The sequence below is a fragment of the Pinus tabuliformis genome, chromosome 9, assembly GCF_031772625.1.
Source record: "Pinus tabuliformis cultivar Carrire ecotype Pingquan chromosome 9, CPIR1, whole genome shotgun sequence".
Lineage (NCBI taxonomy): Eukaryota > Viridiplantae > Streptophyta > Pinopsida > Pinales > Pinaceae > Pinus > Pinus tabuliformis.
This window is the reverse complement of record NC_142307.1, coordinates 1,271,177,482-1,271,197,090: the sequence shown is the minus strand read 5'-3', so window position 1 is coordinate 1,271,197,090 and position 19,609 is coordinate 1,271,177,482. Positions and strand designations below refer to the sequence as shown.

Genomic DNA, 19,609 nt, shown 5'->3' with positions numbered 1-19,609 from the left:
ACACTTGAAGAAAGTTTTGCACCTCAAGCGATTTGATCCCTCTTGCCACACTTGAAGAAAGTTTTGCACCTCGAGCATTTGATCCCTCTCGCCACACTTGAGGAAAGCTTTGCACCTCAAGAGATTTTGTACCTCTAGGCATTTAATATATTTGGAGCTAAGATGGATATAGTATTAAAAAATCTATTATATAGTGAATGTTTTTGTATATAACCTTTCTTATATATAGCATTTTGGTGGAAATAATTTAAGTTGTTAATATTTTTATTTAATTTCAAGAATAATGTTTAAAATTTGTGTAAAATAATATGTTTGTGTTAATTTTGTATATAACCATTCTCATATATAGTATTTTGGGGAAATAGTTAAAGTTGTTAATATTCTTATTTTTTTTCAAGAATAATATTTAAAGTGTTTGTAAAATAATATGTTTGTGTTAATTACTATCACAGATTCATATTAATTTCAAAATCTATCTTGCATGAAGAAATGTTTTTTTAAAGTGCAAATAAATAAATAATTTTTTTTTCAAACTTTAAAATTAATTACATAATCAAATCAGATTAAATGTTTAAATTAATTAAGAATGCAAGAATGCACCCTTGAAGAACATGATTTATCCATCAAGAACCACCACCACCAACAAATATATTTTGGAAGGACAATTCATTCTTTCAAAAAGATAAGTTATCATCATGTTTTAAACTTTTCAAACACCTATGTTTATATCCAAAAGATTAAATGAACAAACAATAAAGGAAGAAAAATGGATTTAAAATGGTTTTCATAATAAAATTTTGAAGTGACAAATAGAGAATTAAATAATTTATAAATATTAAGATTTTATATGTGTACTTTTATGACACTTGTTTGTTATAGAGAATTTTATTTATTTTTATTTTTTTAAATAATTTTTATTTGTCATAAATATTAAGATTTGATTTGTGTACTTTATGACACTTGTTTGCTATGGAGATATATATATATATATATATATATAATAATTTTTATGTCATAAATATTAAGATTTGATAGGTGTACTTTATGACACTTGTTTGCTATGGAGAATTTTTTAATTTTTAATTTTTAAAATAATTTTGATTTCTGATAAATTTATTAAAAACCTCATACAAATAATCATTTCATTGATATTAGCGAATTAGAAAATAGAAATTTAAATTTTAGAAATTTCAAAATTAAATTTTAATTTCGAAAAGATTCAATTTGTATAAATTATTTGATTTTTTTTTTGAAATTTCAAAATTAAATTTTAATTTCCAAAAATTTCAATTTAATATTTAAATTTTATAGATTATTTGATTTTTTTTTTATAGTTCAAAGCTATTTGACCATAAAGGGATTATTTTCGGCAGCGCCAATAATAAATCTAAATGTATTGATTTATAATTTTTTTTTGAAGAAATCACATTGAAGATTTTGGTCGACCCGTTTCGAACCAACAAGTATGGTTATTTTGAGGACAAGTGTGGTTCATCTGGTCCTCAAGATGAATCACACTTGCTAGTTCGAAATGCGTCGACCAAAATCTCCAATATAATTTCTTCTGAAAAATATTTTATACATCAACATATAAATCACAAAAGCTTGAATTCGAAAATCTAAATAAATCACAAAAACTTAATTCGAAAATCTAAATGTGATTGTCACGTTTTTTTTTCCTCAATATAATACGACCCAACCATTAATTTGATAAGGACTTTACAAAATTTCCTTAAAATACATACCAATAGTGTAAATCTATGCTATGCTGTTTCAAACATACCAATACTGTGAATCCCCTGGCCATGGTGTTGTTTTGTACCCACTGCTCTTATGATTCATGCACTTTCTTTTGATTCACGTCCTGATTGGTGGAATCATGTCTCTAGTGCATTGCAGTTTCTCTCAGGTAACAATACACCAATCCTAAAGCATGCAAGAAAAATTTCGTATTCTTGAAGTATATTCCCATTTCCCGTTAGATGGTAAATCAGACTTAAGCAAATAGTGTTCCCAGGCATTTGACTCCCAAAGCTGGCCTGGACGGACTCCTCCAAATTTCAAATTTACTATGATATGAGTCCTCCAGTTAGTCGATATCATCCAGTGACATGTATTTCGCTCACACTGTATGCTACTAATCATCGTTACTATTTCCATGGCAATTACACGATCCCTCTTTCTACTGTGGAGAGTGGCAATACATAACGCTAGTAGAGCCACAATCACAACAATTCCAATGATTTCTCGTGGGGAACCAATATCAAAACTATTTGGCAACTCTCAAATCCCTTCCGCAGGAGCAATAGTTGCACTCTGCAAGCAAGATCGATTGAAGGAAGCAATGGACATATTTGATGCCATGGACGAAAGAAATATAGCGATGCACACAGTTGCTTATTGTTCCCTCCTGCAGGTCTGTGCCAACATGAAAGCCTTGGAAGAGGGGAAGAGATTACATGCCCATTTGTGCAGAAATAAAATTGAAGATGACGATCTCCTTGGATCAAAGCTTGCGTGTATGTACGCCAAATGCGGGAGTATGAGTGATGCCAGGTTGGCCTTCGACAAACTGTCAACGCCAAATGTATTTTCATGGACTGCAATGATCGGAGGATATGCTAGAAATGGATGCTGTGAAGAGGCCATTGCTCTTTATGATCAAATGCAGATGTCAGGCATGAGGGCTGACAAATATATATTTCCTTGTGTACTCAAGGCATGTGCTCAGTTGAATGCTTTAGAAAGGGGCAAAGGGATTCATGATGATATAATTAGAAGTGGGCATGAGTCAGAGGTTGTGGTAAGTAATGCGTTAATTGATATGTATGCTAAATGTGGAAAAATTGAGTGCGCACGCCAAGTGTTTGACAAAATGCCTCAACGAGACGTCATCTCCTGGACTGCCATGATTGCAGGGTGTACCCAGAATGGGTACATTGACGTGGCATTGAGGTTTTTTGATCAAATGCAAGCTACAGGGCTAAAACCCAATTTGGTTACCATTGCAAGCGTTTTGCCGGCATGCTCCCAATCATCTAATTTGCAGAAGGGTAGGAATATTCATGATTACTTGACTGAAAACGGGTATAAACCTGATGGTTTTGTGGGAAATGGACTAATAGACATGTATGCAAAATGTGGGGACTTGCAGAATGCACGCCACGTGTTCAATACGATGTATCAAAGGGATGTGGCATCATGGAATGCAATGATTGCAGGTTATGCACAAAATGGGCACTGTAATGAAGCGTTGGCACTTCTTCAGCAAATGCAAATGGAAGGGATAAAACCAAATGTGATCACATGGACAGGGATGATTACAGGGTTTATGCACAATGGACAATGGGACAAAGCCCAAGATTTATTTCAGCAAATGCAACTGACAGGCACAAAGCCGAATATGATCTCTTGGACAGCAATGGTTGCAGGTTATACTCAGAATGGGAATGGTGAGAAAGGACTGAAACTCTTTTGTCAAATGATAAGGGCTGGGGTGAAACCCAATTCAGTAACCATTGCCAGTGTTCTCCCCGGATGTGCCCATCAAGCAGCTCTGCAAGAAGGCAAGGGTATCCATGGTTACATAATCAGAAGCGGATTTGGATCAGATTTAGCTGTAGGTAGTGCTCTTGTAGCCATGTATGCTAAATGTGGGAGTATAAGAGACGCACATCAAGTGTTTAACGGCGTGCCTCTAAGGACTGTGGTTTTATACAATGCAATGATTGCAGGTTATGCTATGTATGGGCATGGTAAGAGTGCTCTTGCCCTCTTTTACCAAATGCAACAGGCAGATATCAAGCCAGACAGCATCACACTCACTGGGGTTCTGTCTGCATGCAGTCATGCAGGCCTTGTGGATGAAGGCTGGAAATATTTTGAGTGCATGAGGCAAGATTACCATATCACACCCTGTTTGGAGCACTATGCCTGCATGGTTGATATTCTTGGCCGTGCTGGGCACTTATATGAAGCAGAATGTTTAATTCACAAGATGCCATTTCAACCTGGTGCTAGTGTGTGGGGTGCCTTGCTCAGTGCCTGCAGAATCCATCGCAATATAGACCTAGGTGAACGTGTAGCAGCTTACCTCTTTGAGATAGAGCCAGAAAATGCTGGGAATTATGTGCTGCTATCAAATATCTATGCTGCAGCTGGCAGGTGGAAGGATGTTAGAAATATGAGAAAAATGCTTAAAGACAAGGAGTTAAAAAGGAGGCCAGGGTGCAGTTGGATTGAGGCAGGGAATAGGATGCATGCATTCATTATAGGAGACAATTCACACCCACAAATGCATAAAATCCATGCAATGTTGGAAACCTTGGCTGGGCAGATGAAGAGGGCAGGTTATTTGCCTGACATAAACTCTGCACTGCATGATGTAGAGGCCGAGGAGAAAGAACAATCTCTTTGTGGTCACAGTGAGAAGCTGGCCATTGCATTTGGCCTTCTCAACACATGTCCTGGGATGCCTCTACGAATCTTCAAGAACCTTCGAGTATGTGGTGATTGCCACACTGCCACCAAATTCATTTCGAAAATTATTGGGCGAGAGATTATTATGAGGGATGTAAACCGTTTTCATTGCTTTACTGATGGATCGTGCTCTTGTGGGGATTATTGGTAAAAGGAAATGTAACCAGCAGCAAATGTATGCTTGCAGGACATTCCTATGCATATTATTTGCCATTCGTTCAAAGAAGTACTGTTTCTATTATTGGTAAGTTGAAGTCCTATCAAGCTTTTATAGTCTGGCCTAAATTAGATGAATCATAGGATCATATGTATTTTATGCTCAATCATGAACCATGTATACATTGGCAGTGCATCCTTAAACTATATGTAACTATGTCGTAAAATATTGGGTTAAGTGTAACACAATAACATTGTTTTTCTTTTAACAAGAACTGGTAGATAATTTGTATCATGCAAAAAAAGGCTAAGATTGTCATCAATCAACATTAGTACAGAAAGATTATAGAGGTCCATAAAGCCTAGGGCCTAAAGGCTGTACATAACTGATATTTTAGTTGGCGATGGCAAAAGCCAACCAATAGATAGACAAATCAAGTACAAAAAATCTTACAGTGTAGATCCTATAGAAGAACCCAGAGATCCATAGAACTCTAAAAGACATAAGTGGAGAAGGGGGGAGAAAGATCATTGCCTTCAGATGTCCCTGCAGGCAATATCGAGGGAGGGTCTTGGACTGGTACATTTAAGCCTAGGAGGCCAGACTGTTCTTCTTCATCTTGCCTTGCAGCTAACATTACTTGAATAACAAAGGGATTGGCTGAGTTGTTCTGGGTCAATCTGATAATGATGGAATAGAGAGTTGCACATTCAGCTTCCAATTTGCTGACTTGCCTCTTTATCCTTACCACAATGTCCATTACATTGTCTCTGTGCTCTGTGCAAAGCAGGCTTGTGCATGCAGCTGGGGCATGAGGGAAAGGAGAGAGGCTCTATTCTCCTCAATTTTGGTGTCCTATTGGCGCATGAGAGTTTGCAATCATCCACTGGTACCCTTGCGAGCTCTCAGAGATGGTCAATGCATCAAGGCAGTTGGGCTGTAGGTGAGGGTGAACCAAAATAGAGCACCAATCACAGAGAGTTTCAAGGGGGGAGGCTGAAGGGTTCCCCCCGTTGAAGAAAAGTGTAACTAGGTTTGGTATTTGGTTTGGTATTTTGATCGTTGTACTTGTCAAGAAAAAAAATATTATTTTTATAAATTATATGAGTGAGTTTCTTGCTCATTCCATAGGTCTAGGAAAGTCAAAGAGTCAAAATCATGTTAAAGAGCTCTTCTTGAGCATCTATGTAATGTACATGGGTCAACCTAGTGTCAAGTGGCCCTCCAAGACAAGAACCATCCTCCAAAGAAGTCTGCCTGTGAAAACGATGTGAAAGACAATCAAGCTGGCTTCAAAGTATATTTAGATGACATGTCGGCTCAACAAAATGATGCAATGGTTCGCTAGCTCATGTCGGCTTGCATACATGGTCAAATAACTATATATATGCGCAGCTAGAGTGATCAACGAAATATACACAACCTTGGATCACTCTAAGACTTCGTATGATACAAGAAGATAGTATCTTGGTAAAACAAAACAATGATATACTCAATACATGATCTCGGTGATACAAAACAGTGACACACAGTGCCAGAATCTCGATATATGATCTCGGTGAAAAGCTCTATGTCGGTGCTTGATGAAGACACTCTGTCTCGGTGCTCGATGAAGACACTCTGTCTCGGCTTAACTATGATCACACCATAATGCACAACATACTCTATCTCGGCATACTCGTGATCCCACATACTATCTCAGAACATTTTGTCATAATCTCGCTAGATTCAATGGAGTGATATCTGCGCATACCTCTGTGTCTCGGCCTCCACATGATCACGTCTTCGCATAGTCAACAGAGTCATAACACAGATCAAACGCAGTCACAAGTCTTGGTTCTCAATAATTCAGTCCTGACATAGTTTTGGCAGGGAAGATCTCGATGCAGGGAGACATAGTCACAAGGTTATACAACTATCATGATTTTCGTGGATTTAGGCGCTGATCACATATACACAGAGATCTCGTTGGTATGGTGAAAACCTTGATGAAGGTACAGTGATAGTATTACCGCAACAGAGATGATCTCAGTGAAACAATGAAGCAACGATAATGATATCAATGTTATAATGAATATCTCTGTGAAGGTGCAGTAATGAAGACTTCAGTAAAGCAACTGTAATGATGATGATTGGTGTCTTGGTCTTGGAGTGGCTCAGTAAGTCAAGGGTCGCGGTCTTGGTGTTCGTTAATAGGAATCTCTATAAGAAGAATTTTGTGTGGGTTTTCCTCTCCAAGAGGGAGAGGTTTTGGCCCTGGCAGAATGCCAATTTCTTGTGTTCTTGTCTCTTTGTTCTGATAGCTATTTGATGAAGTAAGAAATACACACACTAATGATATCAAGAAAAGATTGTGCTAATAAACTAAAGTTAAAATGCCTCACAAATAGTTATCATGTAAGAAGAATCCCATTAACTCCGTGCCCTAGATTATTCAACATGGTATCAGAGCTATGGTTGCAGTCAAAGGAAGGGCAGAAAAGGGACATTTCAAGGACCAAGTTTCTATCAGAGCATCAAAGCAAGCTGAAAGGATATCAAGATCTACATTGCAGGATCAAACCCTAATCTTGATCAAACCCTAACAATCTACAACAACAATCTACATCAGCAAGGGTTTTTGTCTATGCAATCAAGGAGACAATCTACAACAACAAGAACTTGTGTCTCCACAGTCATCATTGAAAGGCCACCAAGACTCTCATCAAAATGTCTATAAATCAAGATAACTCGAAGGATTTCAAAACGAAGATCACATCAGCTTGGAGAAAGTTGAAACCGTAGCAACAATCCTGATCCACACTACGAAAGAAGATCATCTGATGGAGCAACAAATCATCCTCATGAGAAGGAGCAACCTTTCTATTGAGGAAAGGCTTTCTCATTTGAAAGAAGATCATCCAAGAAGAAGCCCTCATACATCTTCTTCATCAACATGATCAAGGTGAAGATTTTGTCTTCACAAATCAAGTAAGTACTTTTCATTAATCAATTTGGTAAAATGACTTCATGATTGCAAGGAGACCTACAGGTTGATGAGTCATCAAAAGTCCTTGCATAGAATAAGGAGGATTGTCATAATCCTCATAGAAAAGAAAAGTCATTGATGTCTATGGAAAGGTCTCTGAAGGTCAAGCATTGTTTGAATGCAACAAGAGACTCATAGGATTTGTATGAAATCACTCAAAGGTCCTCTCATGCCTATGTAGCAGAAGAGGAGACATAAAGAGAGATATATGAAATGCTAGAAGATATACTCTCTGAAATTGTAGTAAAGAAGGTCACATCACTTAGACCTACACAAAAATAAAGGTATCAAAGAATGAAGGAATATCTTCATGAGATCTCAATTGAGAGATCTAGGAAAGATGATAAGAAGGTAGTCATCATTGATAAGCAAGGTAACAAATGTCAATGAACAAGAAGGTTACCTCATCCAACAATTTGTGGTCTCTATGCTAAATAGAGAAAGACAAGTTGCAGACAAAAGTATTAAAGGTTAAAGAACTCAATCATGTGTAGAAAGGAAAGGAAAGTTTGGTCCTCAAACAAAACAAGAATAGTATAAGGTTCAATGCTATGAAAAGAATATGGAAAGAAGTTCATATCGCCGGAAAGATGGAGGAAGCTAAAGAAAAGGGCCAAGGAAAGAGGGAGCAACAGATCTCCACTATGATTAGATGGCCTCCCTCACAAAAGGGGTCCTATCATAAGCTCCTAAATCTTTAGATATGGCCATGATATTAAGATGCATCGTGGCATCATGAAAGCATTAGAAGCAAGAGCTCGTGGCATCACCATGGGAATCATGGAAAACAAAATCCATGACAGTCGAACATGAAGGACATAACTCTTGGGACCCTCATTGGACATTGAAGCAAAGGAAGAAGTCATCCAGGATAGGTCTCATCATACATCAAGTCAAAAGGGAAACATCTGCCATATGAGGATATACAAGATCCTCAAAATTCTCTGATAGAATCCTAGTCGGAAGATTCACTAATCAAGAGAGGAAGCAAGTGTTTCATCAGGAACTCCAACTTATGGAATTTATGGGATGATGGTATGATGTCATAAGAGATGAAGCAAATCAAGGGATTGAAGACACTTCAATCAGGGAAGCTGTTGGAAGAAGCCTAGATGACCTAAAGATAAAATGAGGTATGTATGCTTGTATTTAATTTTTATAATGTCATGTCATATGGTTGCAGGTAATATAGATCATCACTTCTATCGTAAGAAGCATGATCAAGGGAAAATGATCTCCTCCTCTGAAAGGATGCAGAAAGGCATAAGTCACACTAGATGAAATCAACATAATATGTCCTCATATGAAGTATGGGGTGGTTGACTACAACTAAGAAACTCTGATTGAAAGCTCCTGGGAAAGAAATGTGTGAGGAAGGAGGAGATCATGAGATATGCAAGCATGATGAAGGCAATCAACATCTAAAGGACCAAGAAGATTTGACTAAGAAATCTCCTAGAAAGATATGAAGACTTTGATTGAAGTCTGGAAAAGATGGAGACCCTTGACAATGAATATCTTTGGAGATATGTCAACATGTATGTAGGATGCTGATACCTATATGAATATGTCATGATCAGTGTTACTTGGGAGCGGGAGCGGGAGCGGGGAGCGGGAGCGGAAGCGGGAGCGGGAGCGACCATTTTCAGAAGCTCCCGGTTTGGGAGCGAATCCCGGAGCGATTTTTTAAAAATATATATATTTTTTATATTTTTTAATTTTTGATACATATATGTCAACAAAAACATGTAGAATGATGAAATAGACATAAAAAACATAAAAAAACATAAATTGATCATTGAACCATATCACATCAATCATCTAGAAATTATAATCGTCATCAACCTTAGTAAAATAATAAATTAAAATAACATTCAATTCAATAACATTTATCATCATTGATCACCAAAGTAACAAGTTGTACTTGTAAGCCAAGTTTAACCATTACAAGAAGTAATATCGAAGATATTTCTAAGTCCTAACTTCTAACTGTTAACATGATATGAAATGTTAAAAATTTATAAAATGAAACATGAATAATGAGATGAAATGAAACAACTTTAGTCTTTCACAAAGCATCATATTCATAATTCACAATCATTACCAATGAGTTATAATTGCCAAGGCCCAACTTCAAACTTCAAATTTTCATTGTCACAGTGATATAATGTTTACAAAAAATATCATAATGTCATAATGATATGAAAGAGTCAAGAGTCAAGAGTCAAGGACTCAAAACTCAACACTGAACAGTTATGAAAACTAAAGTGACAAGTCTAATAGAAACTAAAAAAGACAAGTAAACTGTAAATCTACAAGTGGCCCTTGCCACGAGAGTCTCCAGGAGTATAAGTAGGTCTTGGCGGTCTTCTAGGAGTCTCCCTCCCAGACCGACGACCAGAACTAGAGCCTCCACGCGAGGGTGTCGATGGAGGTGGCGACAGCAATGGAACAAGACTCGGGCCCCGAGAACTGCTACTGGATGGTGGAGGTGGAGGTGGCATGGCTGCTGCAGCTGCTTCAACTTCATCCCGTACAAGCTCATCTTCTAGTTCTTCCATATGTACAATGCCATCCTCTAAATTGTCGTCCTCAGGGTGACTGTCCCAAATTTTATATGTGGGATCTTCATTGGCCCGATCACAGTAATGGCTCAACAACCTCAAATTGTAGTGCACATAAACCAAGCTTTCTGCTCGGTTTTCGTTGAGCCTGTTTCTTTTCACATTATGTATATAACTGTAGGTGCTCCAACACCTCTCTGCAGAAGAAGAATTTACAACCTGTGCAAGAACTTTCAATGCCAATTTTCGCAAAAGTCCGTCGCCGCCATATGTTTCCCACCATGTGAGAGAATCAAATTTATCTTTGTCGTCCATTGCATGGAAGTTACCATACAAACCACTGCCAGTGAAGTATCTGCCTATTTCAAGGCGCACAGCTGCACATTCCTCCCTGTCAGGCACCAACTTTTCTAATGCATCCAGATATCCTTTAGTTACCTCTCGATCTAAATGGGGTTTGGTCCTAACACCACCCCCTGCTGCAGGTTTGCCCAACCAAGAATCTGAGTAGTATTTTGGCGTAAGGATATACGCCAAGCAATGTAGTGGAAGGTTAAGCTTTTTCCACCGTTCACACACACAATCGTGAATCAGATTGTACAAGTCGGGATCTCTGTTATTAACAATGTCTTTTATTTCCCCCAACATGGTATCCATTTGCTCATACACCTCGCCAATCACCGGTTTGTCTGTATCTGCAAACCGAATCATGTTATAAATTGGCTTGGTGAAATCCAATACCTGTCTCACAGCTGTCCAAAACTGCCCATCAAGAGCGGCCTCCTCCACCGTATCAAAACCTGCAATGTCAGCTACATTTGTAGCCCTTTCCTTTAACACCTGCCAATTTGGACTTGATACCATGCTAGCTAAACCCTCTCTTACCTTCAAAAGGCGCCTGAAGGTGAGGTAATAGCTACCAAATCTAGTCCTCGCAATCTTCAGCAACTCCAATCTCGAGTGACTGCGGAAAAGGCCATGGGTATTGCTATGATTTGTAATAAATTTTATCATTTTTTTTCCTCTCTTGTACAAATCCCCAATCCATTGGTATTGTTCATTTTTGTTTTTGACAATATCATGCAACAGAAGGTTCAATGTGTGAACCAAACATCCAGACCAAAATATGTTCGGGTATCTATCCTCAATAATTGCTCCCGCTGCCTTACAATTAGGAGCATTATCAGTGATGACTTGGATGACATTGTATGGGCCAATACGCTCAATTGTTTCAAGCAATGCTTCTGCAATGTTGATAGCGGTCTTGAACTTGTCTGAGTAATCATGTGCAGCTAGAAAAATGGGACCACTTCGGGACACAGCAAGAACACTTATCAATGGCTTGCCTTTTACATTTGTCCATCCATCAGATACAATGGACACCCCATTGTCAGTCCAAGAACTTGTCATTTTATTCAAAGAATGTGATATTTTTGCTTTTTCATGATCAAGGCCAACTGTTCTTGCCTTGTCATACCCAGGGCTCTTGTATCCTTTAGGGGCATCATTTATGGCAGAAACCATTTCGTGCCAATAAGGTGAGCGTAGAACATTGAATGGTATCCCATTTGCATAGAGGAACCTGTAAATTTTTGAATCCACATCATTCCTACACCCCTCATCAAGGAAATCTGATATGCTTCTACGGCGTAAAGATGATGACCCTGAGCCTCCATGTCCATATCCACTGCCTTGGGAGGATGCTGAAGGAGTTCTTTGTGAGCTTGGTTCAAAGAAACCCCTTGATCTTTTTGCTTTGTATTGGGCGTCCTCCTCTTCCTTTATGTATTTGGCTCTATCAACTGTTGACACCCCGTTGCAAGTTCTGATTCCTATTTGTTTCTCTCCATCCCATGCCCTTTTCCCGCAAAGGTGTCTTCTCAAACGGGTGTATGAGCCTGTGAAATCAGTGTTGCAATGGGGGCAATGAAATTTAGTGGTTCCACCCCCTCTCCCTGTTTCAGGCCTCTGAACATATTTCCACAATGGAGTTTGGTCTTGTTTAGTTTTTTCACCCTCATGTTCACCCTCCACATCCTCCTCACTGGGGTTTTCACCTATTTGACTTCCTCCGGCTTCTTCATCCACCTCTTCAGGGTCAGGCCCCCTCCGTTTCCTACTCTCCACCACCATAATAACCAGAAAGGGGACCAGGAAGAGGAAAATGCCAATAAAAATGCTCAGGTCCATCGTGTTTGATGTTTGTAGGGTTTGAGTCTTGAATCTGCAAATTAATTTAGTTTATTGGGATTAATTCATTTAATTTATTAATTTAATTTAAATTAATGATCTTTAAACTCAAACAGGTAAATGAAACTAACCAAATTAACTACCTAACCAGCTAAACTAACTAAATGATTAAGTTACATACCTCTGCAAGCTTGCTCCTCGCTCCTTGGCACTTGCTCCTCGCTCCTTGCTCCTCAGCTCTTGCTCCAGCTCTCAATCTCTTGCTCAAGCTCTCAATCACTTGCTCAACAAAGTTGTAATGACAAGTTTTTGGCCCATTGGGCTTATAAAACAAAAAAAATTAGCTAATTTTTTTTAATTTTTCGGGTCCGGCGGAATTTTTTTCCGCCGAACCGCTCCCGGCCGGTTTAAAAATCGCTCCCGGAGCGTTTTTTAATGCCCGGGAGCGATTAGGGAGCGATCGGGGAGCGATCGCTCCCGGGCATTAAAAAACGCTCCGGGAGCTCGGGAGCGATCGCTCCCTGAAACGCTCCCTATCAGAGCAGGGAGCGTAAATTTTTTTAAGGGAGCGCGCTCCCGAAAATCGCTCCCGTCCGGGAGCGATTTTGGGAGCGCGCTCCCGACCCGCTCCCGCCCGGAGCGCGCTTCGGGAGCGGGTTCGAAGGGGGGGGGGGCGCTCCCCCGCAACACTGGTCATGATGAAGAGCCATCTTGAAAGGTATGATTTGATTTAATGTTATGTTTTGATTTCTTGAGTAATATCTGGATGAGTTCATGCAGGGCTACTGGAACAAGAATTGTAAGTACAAGTACAACCAACATTCATGTAGTGGATGGAAATTCATGAAAGTAACATGATGAGGAAGAACTTAGAAGTAGCCATATTACGAAGGTTCCAGATACGTATCAAGGAGGACACTTTCCATGAAGAAAGGAATGACATGACAAACCAAGAAGGAAAGTGATGGATGGCCAAAGCCCTACAAGGAAGAAGCTACACTGAATTTCATGACATCAAGGAAAGAAATTGATCAAGCAGCTGAAGGACCCATGAATAAGAAGTTGGTGATGTATTCAAGAGTCCCTAGCTAAGAGGAAGCTTTGATAGGTCCTTGATCAAGAGGGAGCTTGAACTAGATCACCCCTGATTACAAAGGAGTGACAATTGCGTTTTTCTATTTCATGTGTCATGCACTAGACTAGGACTAACAACCGTAAGTCTAGGTGAAGGCCATGAATGGAAATGTAGACACATGATAGACACAACATTCTTGTCTTCACTTCGGAAGAAAGAATGGAGGGTTGGGTAATCATCTACCATTCGATACTCTTTGAGGATGTGTAGGGCATCCAAGATAAGAGTAGACAAGAGGACCAATATTCTTTGAGGGCTGGGAACCCAAGATAAGAATAGTCCTAGAAGGTCATACTCAGTGAACACCCGGGTGGGTATGTACCTTGAGAGACAATGATGAAGGTGTCTATAAATCATTGGTCTCGCCAGTAATGTAGCTCATGGTCTTGAGAGATGGAGCAGTTAGTCAAGGCCTTGCACTATGACAATACTGGTTGATGTGATGCTTTACAGATGGGATTACCAATCCAATTTGTCTTATGAGAAATTCTTCAGATTGAGAATGACCAAGTACCATTGTAAATACCTCCTTAGTTAAGAGGGAGTGTTGAAGAAAAGTGTAACTAGGTTCGGTATTTGTTAATGTAATTTTTATTGATTTTGGGTAGCATCGGATGTGCTCTAGCTCCGAAATTTTATGGTGGGGCTAGAATACATGAGATCTCCAAAACACAGAAATTGTTTGGAGAAATTCCCCCAGGATGAGGAGTTATTAAAATAATTAATATTTTTAATGGGTTCCTAAGTCTAAACTTAGGAAAATAAAAATATTAATGTGTATTAATAAAAATCTGGGTGAGAAGGCTCTAAGTGACGAGGATCAAGCTTGTTTTAATCTTAGCCGTTGATTAGAGATTAGATCACGACCGTTGATTCATCAACAGGAAAAGTATAAGAGGAGGCTTGAGGGTCAGTTGGAGACACACCGAATTGATCAAAGAGTTCGATTTTTCTGGGGCGAGGTTTGTCGAGAAAATCGAGTTGGTGATCTGAGTTCCAGTGAGGGGCAGTTCGACAGAGGGATTTCAGTCCAAATGCCGAAGAATCAAGAAACAATAAAAGGGAGCGAAAACAGCGAGATAGATATCAAGCATCAGTAGCTCAGGATGGGGAGCCTTCCAGTTTTTAGGAGGCTGCTCAACATCAGGTTTGGTTGGATGCGATGGTAGAGGAATACAACTCTATAATGGTGAACGATGTTGTCATATCCCTTCTCAAACACATTAGTAACAGGGTGCTCCTACACAATTTTGCACATTTTTTTACTAAGGAAGAGGGCCCCACACTTTCGACTTAGGGACTTAGGGGTCAAATCGACTTTATTTAGTTGCTAGTGGAATGTGGGGGCCACCCACATAGGAGTTCGAATTAGCCATTCTATATGCTTGGAGGGAAAAACGAATGGGTGGATGGAGGGGCCCACATGAGGCTAAGGGGGGCCCAAGGAGTTATAAAGAGAGATCAGCTCTCATTTTGTTTTCATCTTGATCATTTTACAAACTCATCTTTGTACACTTTGCTGCTTAGCGAGTCTATCGGTTGTTTAGCCACAAATTTTCCAAGCGGGAAATTCAACCTCTTCTTCGAGGGACCATCCGTGCCCACCCTAGGGAGGTTGTTCCACAGGGATTTCAGAGGATTCAGCGTAGCCACACACTTCATCCAGCCACGCAGAGAAGGAGACTGCGTATTTTCTGGGCAACCAGAAACACGCAGGAGGAGTTAGAGCCGGCAAGGAGGTCCATAGCTAGTTGGGAGTTCCGGGAGCTGGGAAGGTTGTTGATTGAGGACATTTTCGCTGGGTTTTGCAGCCAACTAGACAGGTGTTTCAGCAATACGATTTTCTGGGCAGAGGGATTAACAACCGTAAGTCTAGGTGAAGGCCATGAATGGAAATGTAGACACATGATAGACACAACATTCTTGTCTTCACTTCGGAAGAAAGAATGGAGGGTTGGGTAATCATCTGCCATTCGATACTCTGAGGATGTGTAGGGCATCCAAGATAAGAGTAGACAAGAGGACCGATATTCTTTGAGGGTTGGGAACCCAAGATAAGAATAGTCCTAGAAGGTCATACTCAGTGAACACCTGGGTGGGTATGTACCTTGAGAGACAATGATGAAGGTGTCTATAAATCATTGGTCTCTCCAACAATGTAGCTCATGGTCTCGTGGAGAGATGGAGCAGTTAGTCAAGGCCTTGCACTGTGACAATACTGGTTGATGTGATGCTTTACAGATGGGATTACCAATCTGATTCGTCTTATGAGAAATTCTTCAGATTGAGAATGACCAAGTACCATTATAAATACCTCCCTAGTTAAGAGGGAGTGTTGAAGAAAAGTGTAACTAGGTTCGGTAATTGTTAATGTAATTTTTATTGATTTTGGGTAGCATCGGATGTGCTCTAGCTCCGAAATTTTAAGGTGGGGCTAGAATACATGAGATCTCCAGAACCCAGAAATTGTTTGGAGAAATTCCACCAGGATGAGGAGTTATTAAAATAATTAATATTTTTAATGGGTTCCTAAGTCTAAACTTAGGAAAATAAAAATATTAATGTGTATTAATAAAAATCTAGGTGAGAAGGCTTTAAGTGACGAGGATCAAGCTTGTTTTAATCTTAGCCGTTGATTAGAGATTAGATCACGACCGTTGATTGATCAATAGGAAAAGTATAAGAGGAGGCTTGAGGGTCAGTTGGAGACACACCGAATTGATCAAAGAGTTCGATTTTTCTGGGGCGAGGTTTGCTGAGAAAATCGAGCTAGTGATTTGAGTTGCAGTGAGAGGCAGTTCGGCAGAGGGACTTCAATCCAAGGCCGAAGAATACATAGTAGAGAGGCAGAGCAGCACCAGGAGAGACAACGCAACTCCAGAGAGGATGACGCAAATGTCAGAGGGGTCGACGCAAAAGCTGGAAGGGTTGACGCAAGCCCTTAGAGGCAGCACTGGGGTTTTTCTGTGGGGCAGAGAGAGAGCAGTCCAGCATATCGAATTTCTGAGCAAGGGAGGCTCATTGGGAGGGTGACGCAACTCCTAGAGGAGGTGACGCAATTGCAACGCAGAGCTTGGAGTAGCCATCGCTGCCCAGCATTGGGAACAACAGTTGTCATCTGTGGGGTTTGATCATCTAGTTGCTGGATTGCTGAAATATCTGTCTCTAGATAGAGGTACTTCTGCCAAGGTTATTCTTTGTTGGGTGAGCCACATTTGGCACCCTAGTTGTATTAAAAAATCTGCTTAATAATACAAACCTTCTATATGTTGCACCAGTTTTCCCACACTGGGTTTTTCCAGGGATGATTGTCCAAAAATAACGGTGTCCCTTGTGTGATTGTCTCAGTTTATTTCAGTTCATGATCTGTATGTATGTGTAGGCTGCAATAGTGTTTTTCATCGATGTTTATGTAATTAAATAACTTGTTAAATGCAAAGAACAAGTAGGAGATGATAAACCAGTGATTGCAGTAGGGGTTTCTGATGTGTAGATTCAGAAATTCTCACATGGTATCAAAGCATTGCAGATCATAGGAGACTGAAGACACCAGCCAAGAAATCCGGAGAATTTGCTGCAGAGAAGCAGTTGTCCCAAGAGAGCGCTATTCCAGAGTCAGAGTCGTAGAAGGAGGAGTGACGCAGTGCAGAAAAGGTGATGCAGAGGCTCACACAGTGCATGCATCAGCACTTTGAGCTAGGTGAGGGTGACACAGTAGCTGGGAGTAGCCCACGCAGTAGTTAGTCAACTATCTAGGCCAACGTAGAAGCAGAGGGGGGGGGCAGATCAGGCTCACGCAGTGCCACGTCATCTTTTAGAAGCCAGGAAGGAATGACGCAGTGGCCAGGAGGAGTTGATCTAGCTCACGCAGTGATTGCGCAGAGCTAGAGGGGCTCAAATTCTTCAGTTTCTAGGGCTAAGGGAGCAGAGCAAATTTCGATTTGAGGCGCTGGTGGGACGCTGTTTCTGTTGGTGCAGAACAATGTTTGTGGAGACAAAGCCGAGATAGAGAAAGTCACTACCTTGACAGATTTCTAGCCAAAGAAATCTGGATCCGGGTTGCAGCAGCAAAGGAGCATTGGAGAGGAAGTGATTGGACAGTTGGCCAGAGGATTTCCGAGCGGGAAATCAGGACTCAGAGGGAGTCTAGAGAGGAGCTTGTTCCTTAGAGGGTTTCTTGCGCCCAAGGAATCTAGATCCAAGTCTTGCTAGATTGATGGCAGGAGAGGGAGAAGAGAACCAATCCTATTTTTGAGCAGAGATGGCAATGAATGGGTTGAGGGATCAGGACAGATTGGATGGAGCATCCAATTTTGTCATTTGGAAGGCCAGGATCCTGGCAATCCTAGATAAACATCGCATCAAGGACTATGCCTTGAAAGTGGTTGTTGTTTCAGTTGACGCTGATGCGGCAATGAAGTACGAGGAGGCCCGGGCGAAGGCAAAGTGCATGATCCAAGATGGGGTCAAAGATCATGTAGTACCATACGTTCCTCAGAAGGAAACAAGGAGGGAAATGTGGGAGACCTTGACCACCTTGTACCAGGGCTCTTCTGTGCAGCGGAAGATGCTATTAGAAAATCAGCTGAGACAATACCAGATGCAGAAAGGAGAGGAGATAGATCCCTTCCTTCTCAGGTTGCAAGGGATTCGCGACCAATTGACTTATGTGGGGTCTACAACAGATCCTAAATTCATGGTCAAGATTGCCCTGAATGCAGTCACCGAGGACTGGGAGACATTTGTCCAAAGTATTTTGGGCAGAGCGACTCTCCCCAATTGGGAGGAGATGTGAGCAGCTCTTCGACAAGAAGAGCTCAGTAGGTTGACTGAGGTAGGGAGTAGCAGCAAGGGAACCCAGGTCAAGAAGGAGGAGGAGGAGGAGGATGCAGCTCTCACATCAGCGGGACAATAGGGGCATCAGAAGTGGAAGAAGAAGGACATACCCAAGGTCAGATGCTTCAATTGTGTGGAACTGGGACATTATGCCACTCAGTGCCCCAGGAAGAAAGGCAAAGGGGAGGCTTATGACTCAAAGGCTGCTCCAACGAAGGTAGACAAGGATGTCGAGGATGACGATTGTGCCATGAGTGCTCATGCGCCTCTGGAGAAGAGGTGGGGCGACATGGAGTTGTAGTCAAGAGGACTACATGACGGGCAGGATCCTTGAGGTGCCCAAACTCTTGGATCACATACAGCTACGTGAGCCCTTAATGATAGTAGCAAAATAAAGGGTGTCAGTTAGAGCGAGGTGTGATGGAGCGACAGTGGCAGAGCTAGAGTGCCAAAGTCTAAGGCAACGCAGTGGATGTTGTAACAGTGCGAGAGGCACATAGTAGTTTGCAACAACGCAGTGGCAGCAGAGGGGCAACACAGACTAGCAGCAGAGGCAACTTCAGGATCATGAGGCATCCATACTGACCAGGATGTCAGTGTTTGGGTGAAGTTTTAGTTGCTTACTTCTCAGCAACTGAGTTGTACTGCAGTAGTTAGCAGTGGCAGTGCTATGGGCAGCGTGATGCAACATTTTGAGAGGGAGCTGTAGTATAGATGTACCAGTGGCAGAGTCATGGGCAACAGTACAGAAAGTAGCAGTGCAGTGGATGAAGGGCAGCAGGCCAAGCATCAACAACATAGAGGACCGATGCAGTGGATCAGTGTAGTACTTCTGTTGAGAAGTGTTACTAGAGCACATTCCTCGCTAAGAGGGAGTGTTGATTTTGGGTAGCATCGGATGTGCTCTAGCTCCAAAATTTTGTGGAGGGGCTAGAATACATGAGATATCTAGAACCCAGAATTCGCTTGGAGAAATTCCACCCAAATGAGGAGTTATTAAAATAATTAATATTTTTAATGGGTTCCTAAGTTTAAACTTAGGAAAATAAAAATATTAATGTGTATTGATAAAAATCTGGGTGAGAAGGTTCTAAGTGATGAGGATCAAGCCTGTTTTAATCTTAGCCATTGATTAGATATTAGATCACCACTGTTGATTCATCAACATGAAAACTATAAGAGGAGGCTTGAGGGTTAGTTGGAGACAACTCGAATTGATA

General features: G+C 40.7%; 1 protein-coding gene across 6 annotated transcripts in view; it reads left to right on the top strand.

Annotated features, from left to right (window-relative positions):
- Nucleotides 1-1,757: 1,757 nt before the first annotated feature.
- The window catches only part of LOC149153182 (putative pentatricopeptide repeat-containing protein At3g23330), a 206,211-nt gene continuing 188,359 nt past the window's right edge, over nt 1,758-19,609 (top strand). For 5 of the 6 annotated variants that reach the window (XM_089443280.1, XM_089443278.1, XM_089443277.1 and 2 more), the window contains exons 1-2: nt 1,758-4,501; nt 4,667-4,723. In XM_089443280.1, the coding sequence (XP_089299406.1) occupies nt 2,132-4,501; nt 4,667-4,723 (2,427 nt within the window). In that variant the 5' untranslated portion in view covers nt 1,758-2,131. Of the gene's footprint in view, nt 4,724-19,609 lie in introns of all 6 variants that reach the window. The other variant, XM_089443276.1, reaches the window with a different exon arrangement.